At 32.8% G+C, this 20,132-nt stretch overlaps 4 protein-coding genes across 4 annotated transcripts; 2 read left to right on the top strand and 2 right to left on the bottom strand.

The window, feature by feature from the left end:
- Positions 1–12: 12 nt before the first annotated feature.
- LOC140044854 (lysozyme-like) lies at positions 13–2,468 on the bottom strand. Its single transcript, XM_072089540.1, has 3 exons — positions 2,217–2,468; positions 1,014–1,193; positions 13–669 (listed from the first exon to the last, which is right to left on the bottom strand). Exons 1-3 carry the CDS (start codon positions 2,344–2,346, stop codon positions 467–469), a joined length of 513 nt encoding a protein of 170 aa, XP_071945641.1. The 5' UTR covers positions 2,347–2,468; the 3' UTR covers positions 13–466.
- Positions 2,469–5,266: 2,798 nt separating this feature from the next.
- On the top strand, positions 5,267–6,657 carry LOC140044022 (uncharacterized). Its single transcript, XM_072088504.1, has 3 exons — positions 5,267–5,359; positions 5,547–5,951; positions 6,135–6,657. The coding sequence occupies exons 1-3, from the start codon at positions 5,267–5,269 to the stop codon at positions 6,561–6,563; spliced, it is 927 nt and encodes a 308-aa protein (XP_071944605.1). The 3' UTR covers positions 6,564–6,657.
- A 5,647-nt stretch (positions 6,658–12,304) lies between these two features.
- Positions 12,305–13,990, top strand: LOC140043556 (uncharacterized). The gene is made up of 2 exons (XM_072088080.1): positions 12,305–12,490; positions 13,097–13,990. Exon 2 carries the CDS (start codon positions 13,103–13,105, stop codon positions 13,898–13,900), a length of 798 nt encoding a protein of 265 aa, XP_071944181.1. The 5' UTR covers positions 12,305–12,490; positions 13,097–13,102; the 3' UTR covers positions 13,901–13,990.
- A 1,807-nt stretch (positions 13,991–15,797) lies between these two features.
- Positions 15,798–17,793, bottom strand: LOC140043555 (lysozyme-like). The gene is made up of 3 exons (XM_072088079.1): positions 17,527–17,793; positions 16,832–16,993; positions 15,798–16,406 (listed from the first exon to the last, which is right to left on the bottom strand). Exons 1-3 carry the CDS (start codon positions 17,654–17,656, stop codon positions 16,204–16,206), a joined length of 495 nt encoding a protein of 164 aa, XP_071944180.1. The 5' UTR covers positions 17,657–17,793; the 3' UTR covers positions 15,798–16,203.
- Between the last annotated feature and the right edge of the window lie 2,339 nt (positions 17,794–20,132).

Raw genomic sequence — 20,132 nt, 5'->3', positions numbered from 1 at the left:
TTTAAACAAAACTGTATTGCTTTATTAGATTTTATTCACTTTACTAACAATTAATTAAAATTAATGTTTATCTGATGAAACATAACTTGCAATTAAAGCTTGGTTAAAATTCACTTGGACGCAAAGCAATAATGAGTTGACTAATCGTGATTTGCAAAATTACTTGCAGGTCGCTATATGCCCTTACATTGTATATAAACTGAGCAGACGAGCCTGCTTTGTTATCTTTATTCAATAACATTAACAACACTTCTGTTGCTTTCAAAAATTAAAAAGAAAAAAAATGTGCAAGACATTTTAAACCCCGGATTTCCTAGAAACTATTTTATATATTTGCTTTAATATATATTAAACAAAATTGACATAGGCCTACGCGCGATCGTTTTTTAATGGATAGGCCTAGGCCTAACTGATGTGTGGCTAGATTCCATTAAAATCATTCATGTACGATTTGACCTTCTTGGAGTTAATTATTAAGACATTTATTGACTTTCTTCCAGTATCCTTTAGTGCTTTCTTTATTATATCCGTTAGGGCCTCCGTTGTGGATACGTGCAAAGTCCTCGCATGTAGGATCGTGACCAATACGGCGTTCAATTGCATAACGAGCCATGTACCCTTGAACGCATCGCTCACTACATTCAAACGTCTTTGTGCAGCTTTTCCAGTCTAAAAAGAAAAAAAGAAAAGAAAATTATTTCATCCGATTTTTTTTTTACTTTTTGCATTATAAATAAATCGTGTGATCCAAGAACGAATATCCATTTAAATTGTGAATCGGTTTGTAAACATGCTTTTTAATATAATTTTAATGTAAAAGCCGTCATAATACTCGGTTAAAAAAATATGACAGCTCATTTACGTGGGATATATGGACAAAATTAAACGTCTCTTCAATTAGAATAAACATAGGTTCATATATAAAAAAAATGATGCGCCCTTGAGTATTATAATTAGGCACACAAATTTGAGATGACATACAATTGTATTATTAAAATTTCACTTAGGCCTACCTGTGCCTAGGTTATCTCCTTCCCGCTGAGCATCTTGATAATAAGCTTCTTTAATTTGGTAAGGGCCACAAGACAACGAGCCGACGTCATCCTTGCAAACTGGATTGGGAATCGCACAGTTCGACTCGACTTGGCAAATACACTTCATACAGTTATCTGGAACGCCGCCGGTTTCTGCAACTGAAAACGTGATGGAAAATAAAAAAATGACCAGGCATGGAACGAAAAGGACATGCTTAATTCATTGAAAACATTGTCAAGAAGATGATTGATGCAAAAAGCTTCTTTTTTTTTCAAATTTAGTGTTTTTAAAAGTATTTTATTGCACTTTAAAGTGCTGTATCCAATTTTAACATGTTTTCTAATAATTATTTTTACTTCCTCATACTTTCGAGCCTACATTTCTTTATTGTTTAAATTTCTGAAACTTGACTTGATATTTATTAATTGCATGAATTAATTGTTCTGAAATTATCAAGCTTGTTGTTCAATCATCTATACCTTATAATTAATTATACAAAAATAAATGTAACTATATGTACTAACTTTGCTTGGGTAAAGCAAACAGGAATAAGTTAAGTAGAACATTAAAGATAGTTAATTTATAGGATAATTTAAATCAGTTACCGTAAATTATATAAATTATTAATACAGTAGCTATTATTATAACAGTATTGTTATTTAATCCTGCTTACATTTTCTTTCTCTCATTATAACATAATGTTCAAGAAATCATGTTTTCATGGTGATTGATTAGCTAAATTTTATATCAACATAGTATATGCCAATACAGATATTGATATACTAATAACGAAAATGCATACGTGCTCATGGTATGTAAATATAATGTGTTTTTTAAACAAACTTACATAACACATAGGAGTCTTCCTGATGAAGACACGTAACCGTGTCGAAAATTCAAGGTCTTTTGAACTTGTGCTGCTGTAAATTGGTTTTAAAACACTTGATATTGAGACACGTACATTATTTTTTTGTGGCTAACATTTCAAATTTAAATATTCATTCCTATCATTTTTTGATCAATGATTTAAACAGTGTTATTTAAATACTGTAATAATAAAAGGAAAGGACATTTTGATTCAGACAAATCACATGATCAATTTTACACATAATTACAAATTTTTATAATGATTCAAACATTTTAACAAATATCATCTAGAAAGTTAAAAACAAAAATCTTACCGGTTGTTGGAACCGGGTCTGTCGGTCTAATGGTTGGATCAGGATACCGCGGATTTACAATACATGCAAATGTGTTTTGCAGAATTATGGCATATAACATAAGGTAAACAGGCTTTCGCATTGGAATCATCTTTGAGGAGGATTGTTGACTAATTCACAAAATACACTTACAGTAATGTGTTCTTCACTATGTCAAAAGCAACTAACTCTTGAATAAGTAATTCAATCTTTCTAATGTGTACAATGTGGGCGGGTTATATTTTTGTAGCTTGCTTATTGGGTAAAACATACATGTCAACTCTTCTTCCGCGTTCCTTCCATCTAATATTACGGAAACTATTACCTTTATTCAACAATTTAAGTAGACATATACTTGTTACTGTATCTGAATTACTTTTTTTTAACAAATCTTTAATTAAGTAGGCCTAATTACTTTTGTAATTCTTCAAATCTAGGCTATAAATTGGGTAGATGTTCATTTGAATACTACACTACACTAGGACGTTCTAAATTTCCGTGGCATCTTTTTGGTGACCAATGACGTAATTTTGTAAATGTTGGTTTGAGAATTAATCGTAATTGTGATGTTGGCATCTTATCAAAGATCATATTACTTATACTTATAGTCAGTTATAACATTTAACCTTACCAACTTGGAGACTTGCATTCCGAACAACAGTACATGAAATAAAGACGTATTTAAAAACAACTTTGGCTCTGTTATATATTGAATTTATCTATATTTTTAACAATATTCATTATTTTGGATGTTTTTTTTTTAATTGTAAAAAACAATATATGATTGTACCATTTTATCAACAATATGATTTATACACTTCACACTTTAAGATTATTATGCACTCTACAGCTCACTATGTCGGTCGGTTGGTCGGTCAGTCAGTCTGTTGGTCGGTAAACACTAACTTGAGCACGCGACTGCGTCCATGTATATGGCCTTGTTTAGATGGATTTGAATAATTATTATTTTTTAAAAAGTACTATAATGTTGCACTGTATTAACAAAATGATCTATATACACCTACATTTTTATTTTAGATGGTTAAGAATGTTTTCGGTGTTCTATGGTTAAAAAACACCTGCTGTTCTTTATTAACATGATTATACACTATTATTTTCACGCTTTTGGATGGGTTTTAATTGTAAAAAACAATATGGTTGTACCTTATCAACAATATGATTGTTACACTGTTCACACTTTTGGACTTAAAGGCCAGGTGCGGGCAAACAATTTCTATTCATCATACATTCCAATAATTATCGATCTTTAGTTTCCCCTATGTTTCATAATTTTTGGGATTTTATTTGTGTTTTCACAAGCTTGTTGAAAATATGCACTTTCTTATCAGTGGGGGGTTAGTTCAAATTACACAGTAAAATCTCTATTGTTTTGTACACAGATTTTGTAAATAGAGAGGCATTATAAAAAGCTATGAAAAATAAACGGTGTGATAAAAAATTTTATCAGATGACTAAATATAGGAAATATAACTAAAATTTTACATTTCTGGTAGTTTTATTCAACTTCAGATTTTTATTTTCATACTATAGCAAAAATTATCCACCGTATATCCACAATCTTTTTTCACCTTCTAGGGAGTCACTAGACATGTTAATTACATTAGGTTAAACTAAAAAAACGAAAAAAAAGTCTTCCTGGTTTTAATTGCAGAATTTTGCCAAATTTTTTATTTGACTATAGGCCTATTAAGAGAAATTCATGTTTTTTCGTTATGATTTCTGTTACAAATATTTGATTTATGTACAATTAACCAGATATTATTATTTAAAATTCATGCCTGTACCTGAGCTTTGAAGGTACTTTATTTACTGTAGTATCTATATACACTACTGTATTATACACCTTTTTTGGATGGTTTAGGACCTCTACGGTTGTTTATTTTTAAGAAAAAAGAAACCAATAATGCTGTACGTTATTAACAATATGATTTATACATACATTATTATATTCACTTTTTGGGTGGTTTAGGGTGTTGAAGTTAACTAAATTGTATAAAAAACAATAATGATGTGCTTCATTAACGATATGATCAATATTTATATTCATTTTTGGATGTTTAATTTGATTGTACCGATAATTTAGTAGGCCTACCACTCAATGCGGGTATGGGTCATCAAAGACAGACTACTAACACTACTACTACAAAAAGGCCATATACATGGCTGCAGTCGCGTGCTCAAATTAGTGTTTACAGACTGAGCGACCGACCGACCAACTAAACAACCGACCGACCAACCAACCGAGTCGCGTAGAGTCGCGTTGCACGCGACTAACTAAAAACAAATTTATTTTATGTTAATTAAGAAAAAGCACCTCATCCTAACAATGGCAGCTGATTCTCGGTACTGTATCTATTTCCACCATATAGGAATATTTGGTAACACAATATCACATGTGTTTCACTTGTATCTAGTAGTAACCTAACCCTTAACTTAACTTTACATAATACATGCACCACATGTGATATAAATGACATGGTATTACTAAATTTTCCTGTGATATGAGAAGATACAGCACTCTTCGCTGCCATTAACAAACTGGGTAGTTATCTTTTTTTTCAACGATGACCTTAATGTTTGCAACTGAGTGACGTAGCAGCCCAATGCGCGTGACAGTGCGTTTATCGTTGTGAGGTAGAATTTTGCGCGCTAGGTATCCAGCACAACAGCATGGCAACATATCAACACAAATCATCTACAGCTTGATACATCAACTGTGTATGAAATTTCTTGGCGATAAAATCCGAAATTTTTCGATTATTAAATATTATTATCAAATAAATTATAAAACAAACAATGAAGCAAGTGACAACAAATACTGGTGAGTGAAAAAATCATCAAAAACCGTATTAAAAGAAAGAAGTAGTCTTTATCATTATCGAAATTATCGGGTGGCCTAGTAGTAGGTAGTCTCTTTGTATTTTATTGCCGATCATCACAGTAAAACATTTTCATTTACAGACAAAGTTCTCAAGGAAACCTTTTGGCCTGTTATCCAAGAATTGAAAGCAATGTTCCGTATAAAAGCACAGGAACAAGGCGACGTCGATGTTAGTGACTTGACAGTGCAGTCAGAGGTTGAATGTTCTAAGTTAAATGCAAAGGTATATGTTATGTTTTTAATTTGTAAGGTTGATTCACCGTTGACTATAAGAAGTGTATTCATCAGAAGTATACTATAACAAAGTATTCATTAATTCAAACACAAGAGAAGAGAATACCATCGTCATAATTAGAAGCCCAATACTCATTATATTCTAACTTTATTTTTATTTGTGTGTATTTTTAAAGACTGATCATCACAATATGAATGAGTTCAGTATTATTGCTGTGAAGGAGTATGTCTCTGATATTATCACATACAGCGTTAATATCATCACCAACGAAAATGCCGTTCGAACCATAAAAAACACTGTCAGCGACCCATATTGGCCTGTTATTAAAGAACTAAAAACAGTACTTAGACTTCGTGGAAAGGTACAGGAACATGGAGACGGTGTCAATTTGGTAGTCATGTCAAAGATTAAGCGTGCTCTGCACCATAAGAACACACCTGCAGTCGGCCTGAGGTCAAAGAAAAGGCAGAGCAAAATTGCAAGAACCAGATGTGTGGACACCTTGTTTCTTCCTAAAACTAAACTTTCCAACACCGAAACAGGAGCCGGTACATCTATGATGACTCAGAACCCTATGCAGGTACAGCATGATTAGGTTACCTACCGCTGTACAGTTTAATTATAAACATTTAGACCTATTATAAATAATTATAGTGCATTGAAATAACTAAATGATCAATCTGTTCCTTCCAATCAGAATTAGAAAACTAGTAATTATGGCGATTAAGATAACTTTAACCATTTCTTTTGTTTTCTTGTAAAGACTGCATTCATCGATGACTCCACTACCTTCACGATTGACCCAAATTATGTCAAGGAGTACGTCCCCAACATCATCGCATACAGGGTCAATGTCGTTACTTATAGTAGTACCGCCATGGAAAACAGTGATGCAAAAGACCGCATTGACAAGGCAACTGATAACCAGGAATCTGCAGATAATGTACCACAAACAAGATTTTTTCGACGTCTCTTCCGTGAACTTCGACAACGCTTCCGTAACACCAGACGCCATGAAACTGCCACAGTGGCCGAGCATACAGATAACAGTGCAAATGATGCAAGTAATGCCAGCAATGGAAGTGTTGAAGAAAATGATGAAGATGACATAATTGCATCTGACACCATTGATCCTGTTTCCACTACTAAACTCCACAGGTTCCTCTCAGTGTTTTTATGCTACAAACACTAATCAAGTGCAGCTAAAATGAACTATTTTTTACCAGTCAATATTACTTGAACAATTGATTTTGAAACAAGAATTATTTATACTGTAGTTTATGTTATCAACAATGTTTATGTCTCATATTTTGTCAAATGCTTGAATAAATTCAACGATTGATTTTTACATACTGGTTGTGTTTTTTTTAAACAATTTTTTATCAAATCTAGCAAACTTATTTTTTTGGCACAATTTTACCAGCTGCAACTTAGCGGACGAAGAAATGTTACCACAGCCTGAACAAATTATTATCAATTTTTGTTTCTTTCCGAAAGAAGGTTAACAATGGTTCCTCTAAAAAAAATAATTGTTTTAAATGTTTTGGTTGAATATACCATTTAATGTCACAGTATTCCCTTTTGAACAAAATTGGATCGAAAGACAAATTCAAAATCAAATTAATTTTATCGACTTGACCTTTTTGGGGTTAATCGTCAAGACATTTCTTAACTTTGTTCCAGTATTCTACAGTATCTTTGTTGGTATATCCGTTAGGACCTCCGTTGTTGGTACGTGCAAAGTGCTCGCATGTGGGTTCGTGACCAATACGGCCTATTGTTGCATACCGAGCCATGTACCCTTGAACGCATCTCGCACTGCATTCAATCGTCTGTGCGCAGTTTTTTCAGCCCCAAAAAACAAAACAAAACAATATATCATCCGAGGGATACATATCTCTAAAAATATACAGACTCGCGGCGTTAAAGTTGCGTTATGAAGCGGCGTACATAATGTTTGTGTCTGAACTGGTAGGTAGGCCGAGGATTAGCGTTAGACAACTCGTAATAAAAAAAAAAGCATAATGTTCACGTGCACTGGATTAGCGTTATTGAATCTGTCCTGTGCTGCTAGCTATCCGTGCAACTTTACATTGATAATGACTCCTCATGTTTCCGAACTGCTAATTCACTAATTTGTAATTACTTTTTGCATTAGGATATAAAAATCGGGTTCCAAGAAATGCGCACCCGTTTAACAATGTGGAATCAGTGTTTAAACATGCATGCTTTTTAATATAATTATTTTCTTAGTTGGTTGACCCATTCGTTATTTTTATGATAAAACATTTTACAAACATTTTAAAAAGTGGAATATAGACAAATTAAAACGTCTCTTTATAGAATGATATAGGTTCTCAGTGGGGGTTTGTTTCGCGTCTGGTCTTACGAGCTGGCGTCTGTTTTTGAAAAAATAATTGCCTTGCAGATGACATACAAATGAATGATTAAACTTACCTGTGCCCAGATCATTTGCCTCCTGTTGAGCATCGTTATAATGTGAGGTATAAAGGACATAAGACAGGATCAACCCTGTTTGTCCTCCGGAAGCACTATACCGATCATGAGCGACTCGGTAGGCTTATAAGGCCTAATGTGTTTGTTTATCACCCCCACCCCCCACAACTTTCTTAGTACGTACTCAATAACTTTTCTTTAGTGGGATTTTCATTTATTGGTTTTATAGAGCACGTTCCAAATATTTGGTCCGTGAATGAATATGGGCTATGAATTATTGCAAGTCTGCAGAATGGCATGCACACTAACGTAACAAAATGTAACCACTCACGTAACAACAGTAGAACATATTGATATTCTCAATTATTTTCTTTTATTAAATTTTGAAATTATTTGAACATAATTTTCCTGTTAACTTTTGGGTTTATTGATAGATAGGCCTATAAAGTTGAATTTAGCCTAGTTTAAAACAAAATTATCATTTGACAATTCTATTTTTTTTTAACTGTAGGACGTTATTTACTTTCAACATGAAAGTTGGATTTATGTCCTCAACTTTATTGATATAGAACCTATTTTCGTGTCTATGATCTGACTGTCCATCCATCCTTCTCATTTTTAATCTTTGGACGTAGGGTAATAATATAAAAAATATTGTAAATTTACAGAAAACGAAAGTTCCATCAAAGCTTTATTTCAACATTTTGAACATTGTATCACAAACTTCCGATAAACTAATTAACAAGTACTCACTTGCTACGTTAAATGTTTTTTACTGTATAATACTATTTTGAAACTTAACCAGATAACATTTTTTTCAGAATACATTTGATATTTTAATATCATGTTTCATTAAAATTACCCTAAGTCCAAATGTTTAAAATGAAAAATTAAATAACAGAAGGAGACAATCATAGACACGGAACTAGGTTCAATATCAATAATCATAAATCGAAATTTCATGTGGAATGTAAAGAATTTATTTGTCATACAGTACTTGTTCAAAATGAAAATTGAAGAAAGAATTAATGGATGGACAATCCCACAGACAAACACTTAAAACAAGTTAAAAAGTCAAGTTCAGCGTTCATGTGAAAGATTTAGTACAGTTTGTAAGAAAGAAAGAAGAAGTATTAAGACTGAATTAGTTAAACACAGTCAAAGATTATTTCAACAAAAATACAGAATATTTTTTTTTTTTCGAACTATCTGAACATTGTCCAGTGTTGCTATATTTGTGGTTAAATTTTGTTACGTTAGTGGTTAATTAAGCTTGACGACTTTGACAATACCATCACAAACTTTTTATTTTGTCCATTACGATTCCCGAGGCCAAGCTAAAGTTCAGTTATTGAGATTTTAAAACTTTCATTTAATTGTATATAAATCTTCTTTTCATCAAATGAATTAATGCCAAACAATGGAGAAGACGCTGGTGTTCATTCACTACGAGTTGTTCGTTGTTGTACGGTATTTAAAAAATTCATTCTGTTACGTTAGTGGTTAATGAATTGTAACATCACCACTTTGACAATACCATCACAAACTTTTAAATCCACCCTCACCAAACATTGCGCACAATCATCCGAGTGCCCTAGCCCACCCTCTGGGCGGTAACCCATCGAGATGGATTTTTGGGCGCGGTTACCCAGACTTAAGCGGATTGAAACGACATGCTGGGGTTATAGGAATATAATATATAGGATTATTACGATGAATTAATTGTATTACAATAAATGTATGCCCACTTGTATCAATACTATAATTGTTATTTGTAGATATAGTAAATAATTCTTGTATAAGTTTTAGCAAAACATTGATCCATTTAATACCTATAGGTTTTAATACGAATGTATGTACTTTATATGAATTTATTTGGATTTCTAAATACTATTTATATTTGTAGTACGAATTTTAGGTGATTATTATACAGTCTTAGATAAACGTATGTAATTCGGATTAACTATGATTATATATACTGTTTCCTTAATTGGTCATACGATTTAGGGCCGGCCGTGTTTATATTTTATTGTGTAATAGCACGGCCGATACGTTTACTTATAGCATGAGTTTATCATCGTCATTTATTTTAATAAATGACATTTCCATCCAATGATGATTTCTGTTTGACTATTCGTGTACTCGCCACTCAGGACACAAAATATATATTTAGGAGGTAATTGCTTAAATGACATTAAGGTGAATATGATAACAAGTATGATTGGAATTAGGTTTGCGAGTAATATGGATAACTTTGAATTTTTTAGCAGTAAGTCTCATCATGTTATTTTGACACCATTCATCGATGTTATCTAGATCTTTTAAGTAATATCGCATCATTTTCATATCTAATTGGCCTAAACACTATACCGTATCTTTGGCACTGATTGTCTAATTTGAGACATAGGGAGGTAAAAAACGAACGAGTTGAAAAGTAATGGACCAAGTACCGACCCTTGAGGTACACCTGACACAACAGGCGTACGGTAGTCAGATATTAGTACATTGAGGACAATCTATTGGCAACGATCAGTAAGAAAGAAGCCCATCCATTTCAAAATTGGACCACATAGACCACAATTGTGGAGCTTACGTAATAGTTTAAGGTGACTCACACGTTCAAATACTTTTCCCAATCAAGGAAAACAGCATCGAAGACTGGTGGGTTTGTACCATCTAATATCTTGGACCATTCGTGGTATATGGATGATGAAGCTTGTGTTACAAGACAAGATCTTCCAGGATAGAACCCGTGCTGTACATGACTAACAAACGCATTACATTGAAGATGAAATAAAAAATTATCAGCCACAATACGTTCTAGAACTTTACCAACAACTGAACAAAGTGATATTAAGTGATTATAATTAGCCTACTTATATCATTTCTACTACCAGATTTCAAAATTGGCACAACATTGGTCAAGGAACATTTGAACAATTCTAAGCAAAATTGGGGATATAACAGGTGCAGCCATACTCAACATCATAGGGATAATCCCGTAGGGCCCAGGGGATGTATTACTATCTAAAGATAACAGGGCAGTAAAATTAGACTGAAAATATGTCGAAAATGCTTTAGTAGCATTTATATCTGAATCTATGATATTGCCGCTTAAACAATACTTTCTTTCTGTAACACATTTTCGTTTTTTCTTAACATATGACCAAAACCGGATTTCGGATTAGATTTAGAACCTAAACTAAGATTGTGGAGGTAGGTAATCATAATGAGACTTTTTCTATTAGTTTTACGCAATGCGTTACTAAACTTTCTCCAATTTTTTCCACTTAATACATTTATTATTCAAATGTTTCTTTGCATCTCGATAAAGGCGGCTCTTTTTACGAGACATTTTAATAATTTCATTTATTATCCCGATTGATTTTCTGCGAGGTTGCTTTTAGCTTTGGGTATACAATCATCAATTGCGGCTATAAAAAAAGGTCTTTAAAACAATTAGTCCAAGTGGAATCTAAGTTAGGCTGTGTAAAGGGGAGATCCCACGGGACTAAATTAAGAGTTTGGAACAAAACATCATGATTAACCTTTTTATATTGATAAAAATATCTAGGACCTTGTTTAAGACAGACCAACCGTCCAGCTAACTCAAAGAAGATACTGTATCTATATGATCACTTGTACTAATTCCAGGTTCACCTGTGACATTATGAATAATGTCATTATTATTACAGAACACAAGGTCTAACCATTCTCTTGATAAACTCAGGGGTCTATAATATACACAACCAAGCAGAATACTTCCTCCGAATCTCAATATTAGTGTCAATGTCCACAGGTAATACATCTATGGAATGTTTGCATGCTATCAGAACACCACCACCGTGTCTGTTTCTGTCGTTTCTATGAACACAGTACATCTCTGCACTAACGGGAACATCTCTGCACTCTTAATCGTTGGATCCAACCATGTTTCAGTCAACAACACTGTATCAACATTATTTTCTATCCGTACTTAAAGATCCTGGATTTTATTAGCAATACTTACGGGCGTTGAACATAGCAAATTTTATGTAGTTGGGCCGTTGGATTTCGTTTAAATTTCATTCTGGAATTCTTTGGACCGGGATTTGTTTCAATAAAACCATCACACCAGATATCTATACTGAAACATGCGATATGGTTACTGTAATAAGCGGTCGGACGTGAGAAAAACTTTAGGCTGACAGGCATTTCCACACTGGCGGTCAGGAAGGCAAACTCACTGTCTATTGTATTATGTTTCACACCTGACTACTGATCGTTGTAGACAGTTCGAAAAACAATAGGCCTAGCACTTAAGTGGTCGTTGTAAATTTATTGAGATTTTAAAACTTTCATTTAATTGTATATAAATCTTCTTTTCATCAAATGAATGAATGCCAAACAATTGAGAAGAAGCTGGTGTTCATTCACTACGAGTTGTTCGTTGTTGTACGGTATTAACAAAATCCATTCTGTTACGTTAGTGGTTAGTGAATTGTAACTTTTATTTTGTACAATACGATTCCCGAGGCCAAGCTAAAGTTCAGTTATTGAGATTTTAAAACTTTCGTTTAATTGTATGTTGTCCATTCTGCAATTCCCGTCGTTTGTATTTATTGTACTTTGGTGGTTTCAAGATTTTATCGAGTTACTCAGTCTTAACAAACTATTTTCTAGGTAATGTTTTCTAATTTTTTATATCTAATTTCCCCCCGCCTTGAGGTATGTTTTCATGTTTGTCTCAGTGTAGGTTTGCTTGTTTTTAACAGTCTTTAACAGCCTATTTAGTATCCAAATATGGACAAATCTGTCCATTTATAATCTAGTATTACCAAAAATGTCGAGGTTTTTTAGGAAGGATAAAAGCTCAGTGTACCAACAAAAAATGACTTTATATTCATCGCATACCTACAGGCTACGTTTTTAGAAGACCAATACAAGTTAGGTTACTGCTATGACTATTGAAAACATAAGTAACGTTTTGTTGTTGACATAATATAATATTAGGCCTAAAAACAAGTCTATAAGTAATAATGGAAATATTTATGACCCTTTAAAATGATAAGCATGTACTCAAATATGGTCGCCGTTCTTTAAAAATGTAAAACTAATTCAATATCAATGTCTTTTTTCCAAAGTTTTGTATTTTTAAATGTACCGTATATAATGTGAATTTCTGCGGGTCTAGATGTGTTTACAGTAACTTTTTAACATTACCTGTAAAAATGTTATGACAATATTATGTTTATGACAATAAAGATTTATCTTTATTTTGAAACGTAGAAAACCATGACGTCATCAAGAAATGCGCACGTTTTTCTTTGGGCAGTTCCACGATCCCTGTCTACCGCTTTTACCAGAAGCATGGAAAGTATTGATAATGTGGCAATATATTATGAACCATACGGTTGCGCAGATCACTACGGTCCGGAAGGACGTCTTTTCTCAATGGATAATTCTCCTGCTGAATTGGAGTATACTTATGACAAAGTGAAGGCAAGTCTGGAAGATAAATCACTAGAGAATAAATGTGTCTTTGTAAAAGATATGGGTTACGCCGTTCATAAACGGTATGACAAAATTGCTAAAGGCTATAAACACTCATTTCTTATACGACATCCAATCAAATCATTCCTGTCTTATTACAATGTGATGGTATCTACCGGTGCAGATGACGTGGATGGCGACCTTTCTCGTTGGCTTCCAGAAGGCTTAGGCTATCAAGAGCTTTGGGAACTATACTGCTATCTTGAAAATAAAAACGGCAAGAAACCATTTGTTGTAAATGCAGACGATTTGCTTAAAAATCCCAAACAAGTTCTACAAAAATATTGTGAAGCCGTTGGGTTTGAGTATAACGATGGTTTACTAAGCTGGGATAGGAAGCCAAGTGTAGAGTGGAACGTGGCCCAGTCAATTTGGGATATAGAGCCTTTTTATAATTGGCTTTCCAACAGTTTAACAGCGGGTGGTTTTAAAAAAGAGCTATCAAAACCTATTCCCTCAATTGAGGAGTTACCCAAAATTGTACAAGAGTATGTTCAGATATCAATGCCATATTATGAAAAGCTTAATTCATGTTGTTAGTTGTAGCATGTAGTTAATGATGAATTACAATTAGGATCCGCAAAGACCTACTCTTAACTTAGAAAATAAAATAAAATGTAAGGTTTTGGATGTCTTGGGGGCGATTTTTTGTTTCGTACATAACTTGGGGACCCCTTATGTGAAAGATAGCCGAACTACTTCCTAAATATATTTAAACCTAACCCTCTAAATAATCTCTCTCTTTTTCACTAAAAAGTAAAAATAAGTTACTCATGGGTTTCGAACCCAATAAGTAGAAAGTCCATTTTCTAATCCACTCGACTACACAGACGGCTCGACAGAAAGCGTTTGCATTAGCGAAGTGTACGGACGTAGGCGATCATGGTCTGCCACAATTTTCTGCTTTTTGCTTTCTTTAAAAGGTCCACTCCTTGGTTCGTTATTCCATTAACTTGCAACCACTCGATTAGGCTTGTCATTCACATTACACGTTTTCTACCCCTGCTCCTCTTTCCTTCAATCTTTCAGGTTATTGACAGGTTCTCCAAGCCATCTTTTCTGTTTACATGGCCTACAAGACATTTTAGCTGCCTTATCCTCATTACCTTTACACCTTTCCTTTTTATTTCGGCTCTCCTAAACACCTCTACATTGGTTACTTTATCAGTCCACAAAATCCTTAGCATTTTCTTCACAAACCACACTTCACAACTTTCAAGGATAGTAGGCCTTATATTATGTCCAAGACATTTTATTCATTATCTTTTATTTCTGATTCTCTGGTCCATTTTATTTAACACAAGAGGCATATATATATATATATATACATTATGGTCTCTCCTTTCATATTTTAGGGTCTCCCTTTATGTATTACGGTCTCTATTTTCATATATTATGTCTCCATATTCGTACATTAGGGTCTTCATTTTCATAAATTAGCGTCTCCCATTTAAATATTAGGATCTCCCTTTTCCTATAAGGTCTCCCCTTTCGAGTTGGATCTCGGGTTTAGTTTCGAAATACCCTAGTTGATCAGTATTTTTGTTTTACCTTTAAAATTCGGAAAGCATAATTAATTAATTAATTAATATTGTAGTGTAATGTGGTCTTTAGAAAAACAATTTAGAAAGAAAAAGAAATATTTATTGTGAAAAACGTCCGATATATATATTTTTATATAACACCTAAATAAATTTCTGTCAATTGATTGGATGATTGTGGGTCAAATAGCGTGAAATAGTACGCACTAGTAAACGATCGTTTAACCTTTTTCGTGTACGAAATAAGAAATCAGTTCGTGTTTTGGAAAATATTTTTGTTGTACTACTGTATTGCTTTTGAAATACAACAGCGCCACCTATAAAATATTCGCGTAATGGCATTAGAATGATGAAAGGTTAATGAAGGGCTAGTGTTGCCCGAAAGCTTGCTAACTTTTCTGGATGTTTTACTTTATCGTTTTGATTTAGCTTTTCGCTTTTTCATTTGTATCTCCATTGGGATCCAGCCACTGATACCCACAGAATTGTCATTTTTTCAGTAATTTGCCTTTGGATTTATATATATATATATATAACTTAAGGTGATATATAACCTTTCATCATTCACCAAATGCCATTATTGGTAACAAATGCATATTTGTTCCATTACACTCATAAACATTCATTATTTGCATATATGATAGTCATATATATAATATATTAGCTACAGTGAACTGTTACAGTATCCCCATTTTCTAATTTCTCCGGGAAAACAGTAGCGACAAGTGTTTCTCAACTTATTTGTGTCTATTGGCTCAATATATCTACCAAAAAAGTTTCAGCTCATCTGGCCTGATGAAAGCCGCCATTTTAGATTTTAAAATGTCCACCATAAAACACAGGATGTGTTTGCCTGGAGAATAATAAGGGTGCAATTAACATGCAACAAAACTGTATTGCTTTATTGGAATTTAATTAACAAAATTAATGTTTATTTGATGAAACATAACTTGCAACTATAAAGCTTGGTTAAAATTCACTTGGACGCAAAGGAACAATGAGTTGACTAATCGCGTCGTATGCTCTACATTGCTCAAACCACAGACAAGCCTGCTTTGTTATCTTCATTCAATAACATTAACAACACTTAATGTGCTCATAATTATATAAACTATAAAAGATAAAAAATATGTTCAAGAAATTGTAAACCCCAGATTTCTTATAAATGTAAAATTTCATAATTATTCTATTTGCTTTAATATATATTTAAACATTTTACATACAGTTTAAATGGTAACTAATTTGTGGCTAGATTCCACTAAAATAATTAATTCATTTGAATCGATTTGACATTTTTGTGGATTAATTTCCAAGACATTTTTTAACTTTCTGCCAGTATCCTTTAGTGCTGTCTTTTTTATATCCGTTAGGACCTCCGTTGTGGATACGTGCAAAATCCTCGCATTTGGGATCGTGACCAATACGGCGTTCAATTGCATAACGAGCCATGTACCCTTGAACGCATCGTTCACTACATTCAAACGTCTTTGTGCAGCTTTTCCAGTCTAAAAATTAAAAAAATAAAAGACAATTATAATTATCATCCAAGGGACCCACATCTTAAAAATAAACATGTTGGTTTGTTTTGTACAAAAGTCTATTCGTTACATTGATAATAATTCCACTTGTTTCCACCGTTGCTAATTAAGTGTGTAAATGCTTTTTAATATGATTATTTTCTCAATATTTGCAAGTTGGCCAACTACTTTTATGTAAAAACCGTCAAATATTCGGTTAAAAAAATACGTCAGCTCGTTTAATACGTTGAATATGGAAAAAATAGACGCCTCTGAAATTTGAATAAACACAGGTTATCTTTGTATCGTCTGTTTTCTCTGCCTTTTTGAAAAAATAATTGCCTTGGATATAGTTATGTACAAAATGTTAACATCACATAAAATAAATTGCATTATTAAAATTAACAAATTACCTGGGCCTAGGTTCTCTCCTTCCCGTTGAGCATCTTCATAATAATTTTCCTTAATTTGGTAAGGGCCACAAGACAATGAGCCGACGTCATTCTTGCAAACTGGATTGGGAATCGCACAGTTTGACTCGACTTGGCAAATACACTTCATACAGTCTTCTGTAACTGAAAACGTGATCGGAAAAAAATTAACATTAATTCGACGTATTCATTAGATCCGATTGATTGAAACACTTTTGCTTCCAACAACAGAGAGGAACAATGACCAAAACAACTGGAAAACGCGAACTCAATTGTGATGAATTACCTTTTCAATCTATACCTCATACTTATACAACAATTAATGTAACTACAAGTACCAACTTTACTTGGCAAAACCACAACAATTTAGGCCAACAACTATGATTTAAAACTGATTGAAGTAGAATCGTAGAAAGAACACTTTAAATTGTTTTTCATTTTAATTAATAGCATTGTGTTTCAATTTTATATAAATCAAAACAAGTTAAATTAAAATTGTATAAACGTGGATATCTCAAGTAAACACCCAACACGACAGCTAGCCATGCGTCTTTAGAAGAATACGGCTACAAGAATAGTAACAGTGTCGTTAAAAGTATTGTTTTATGAAATAGGCCTACAGTTTTTTAAATGATTAAAAAATCTCAATCAATATCATCTAACAATTACAAACTTACCGGTTGTTGGTATCGACACTGTAGTAAAGATTGGATCTGGATCCGGATCCGGAGTTACATTACAAGCAGATGTGCTTTGCATAATTATGACACAACACATAAGGTAAACAGGCTTCAGCTGTGGAATCATCTTAGCTTAGAGGATTGTTGACCAACTCACAAAAGACAATTTAAAGGAAGGTACAGTATGTGCTTCACAGTGTAAAAAATAACCAACTCTTGAACAATTAACAACAGTAACTGCCTTATAAACCCTCAATTTAATCTTCCTATTATGTGTAATATATAGTGGGCCGGCATGTATTTTGATAGCTGCCTATTGGGTAAAACCTACCTCTGTCATTCGCCGTAAAGCTTTGTCTACACTATCAAACTTGATGTGACAAAAAAATGTGATGTGGCCATATATGGACATGATGATCACTACCATACATTTGGGCATATCACTACCTTATTTGGGCACATCGCACTTTTTTTGACAAACTATTTTATAGTGTAGAAAGAGTTTTGGTCTTTATTCCAATTTTATTTATTTAATCTTACGGCAAAACTTATTAAACAATTGTAAAAAAAGTACCTTTATTGTATGGTCCGTATTATTAATAAATCCATTTTTAAACATATTATATATATATATATATATATATATATATATATATATATATATATATATTTTTTTTAAATCGTTGATTAAGTAGAGACCTAAATTAAATCATTCGAAGCGACTCATTCGGTATGTTCATGGCTTGGATGACGTTCGAAACCTACGTGATAGCTGGCAGGTGACAATGACAGTGATTTTGTAAGTTATAAATTGTGCACGTGAAATCATTATATTTTAACATTATTGTGGTGTTTGACGATGATGCAACAACAAAGACAAGCCTATGCCAGTGTTTGTGTACGTCAGATCAAACAAAAAACATATTGTTACTTTAGAGAGCATTTCGAGACAATGTATGATTTTTGTTTTCAGACTCATCGGCTCAACCCTACAATCTACGTCAGTGCATTATATTATCTTTATTGGTTGACTTATTTCCATCTACTTAATTTCGAAATGGCATTTTGATGGACTCAAAACGTCAGTAGGCCTATAGTGTGATTCTCGGGTCATTGTGTCTATAACAAAATCTGACTGATATGGTCCTAACTTAAATAAGTAAAGATAATAAATCATGTCAATGTCAATAAAATGATAAAAATTATCACCTATAATTCGTCAAAGTGACGAATTAAATTCTAGTATTGTACTTATTTTTATGCAGCAGCTTCAACGTGAAAAGGAATTAAAATCTTTTTAGTTTACTTCCCTTAATGCTTGCCATATATTTTTGGGAATTGTTATACTGTCCTGTTCAGGAAACTAGAGACCCAATACGAAAAAAGAGACGCTATTGTACGAAAAGGGAGACGCTATTGTACGAAAAGGGAGAGTGGGAGACTCTGTGTTGTACGAAAAGGGAGATCATGTGTTGTACGAAAAGGGAGACCCTGTTGTATAAAAAGGGATACCCTGTGTTGTATGAAAAGGGATACCCGGGCGTTTTTGTTCAGTTTATTCGGGGGAGGCGTTTTTTTTTTTGGGTGTAATATGGTAACAAGTATAATCAAATAAATACCCCCTAGCTTTGAAAAAATACACTTTTAATATCAGGAAGTGATAAAATAAAGTGAAAATTTTATCAAAATGTATATATATATATATATATATATATAATATGTTGCGGAGCGTTTATTCGAGGAAATTAATAAAGGCCACATGATGTTCTGTTTATTCAAAGCGGGGCGTTTATTCGAATATACGGTATTATAATCTTTCTTCTATATTATGGTTTCTCTTTATGTTTTTTAAGGTCTGCCTTTTTGTACTTCTGCGTGTTAGTTAGTTATTAGCCATAGAGCCTTTTCGCATTGTATCTTGTATTGTATGCCTATTGACTATATATAAAGCATTAAATCTGAAATTAAAAAGGTTCAATTCGTAGCTAACGATATCGGTGGTTTTCCATTTAAACTTTCAATACCATGGGTTTTTATTAGAGAAGAGTTGACTTTGTATACATTTTTATTGTAAAAACTTGTCAATCATTTATGGACTAAAACATGTACTACTACTGTACTTATAATACACAATACAAAATCTTACAGTATAATAAAAAATAAACACATTAAAATCACAGTCACAATTTTGAGATTATAAAACGAAGTCTTTTTCATACCAATTTTTGTTTACAATAGCAGTTTGGTTATTAATATTTTCCCCTTTACTAAAACACAATAAATAAAATACAGTACCAGAAAAATAGCATTATGTTACCCATAGTAATGTACATTTCTACATTTGTACTGTATGATTAAAACATTTAAAAAAAATTAATACTGACAATTTTCACATAGATATGTGTTTGTCTTTTATATGAATGTCTAACAAATGGTGTGTACTGCACGACAGTATAACAATTTATTTAAAAAAATATATATAGTATCAGCTAACTTATTCTTGTCTAAGAATATTATGCTTGAAATATCTTACTTTTATACATTTTTTAAAATTAAAATGTCAATATTTACAATTACTAATAGTTAAAATGGAAGAAAAATAA

Source organism: Antedon mediterranea, chromosome 3 (genome assembly GCF_964355755.1).
Source record: "Antedon mediterranea chromosome 3, ecAntMedi1.1, whole genome shotgun sequence".
NCBI classification, from domain to species: Eukaryota; Metazoa; Echinodermata; class Crinoidea; order Comatulida; family Antedonidae; genus Antedon; species Antedon mediterranea.
This window is presented reverse-complemented; position numbering and strand designations above follow the sequence as displayed.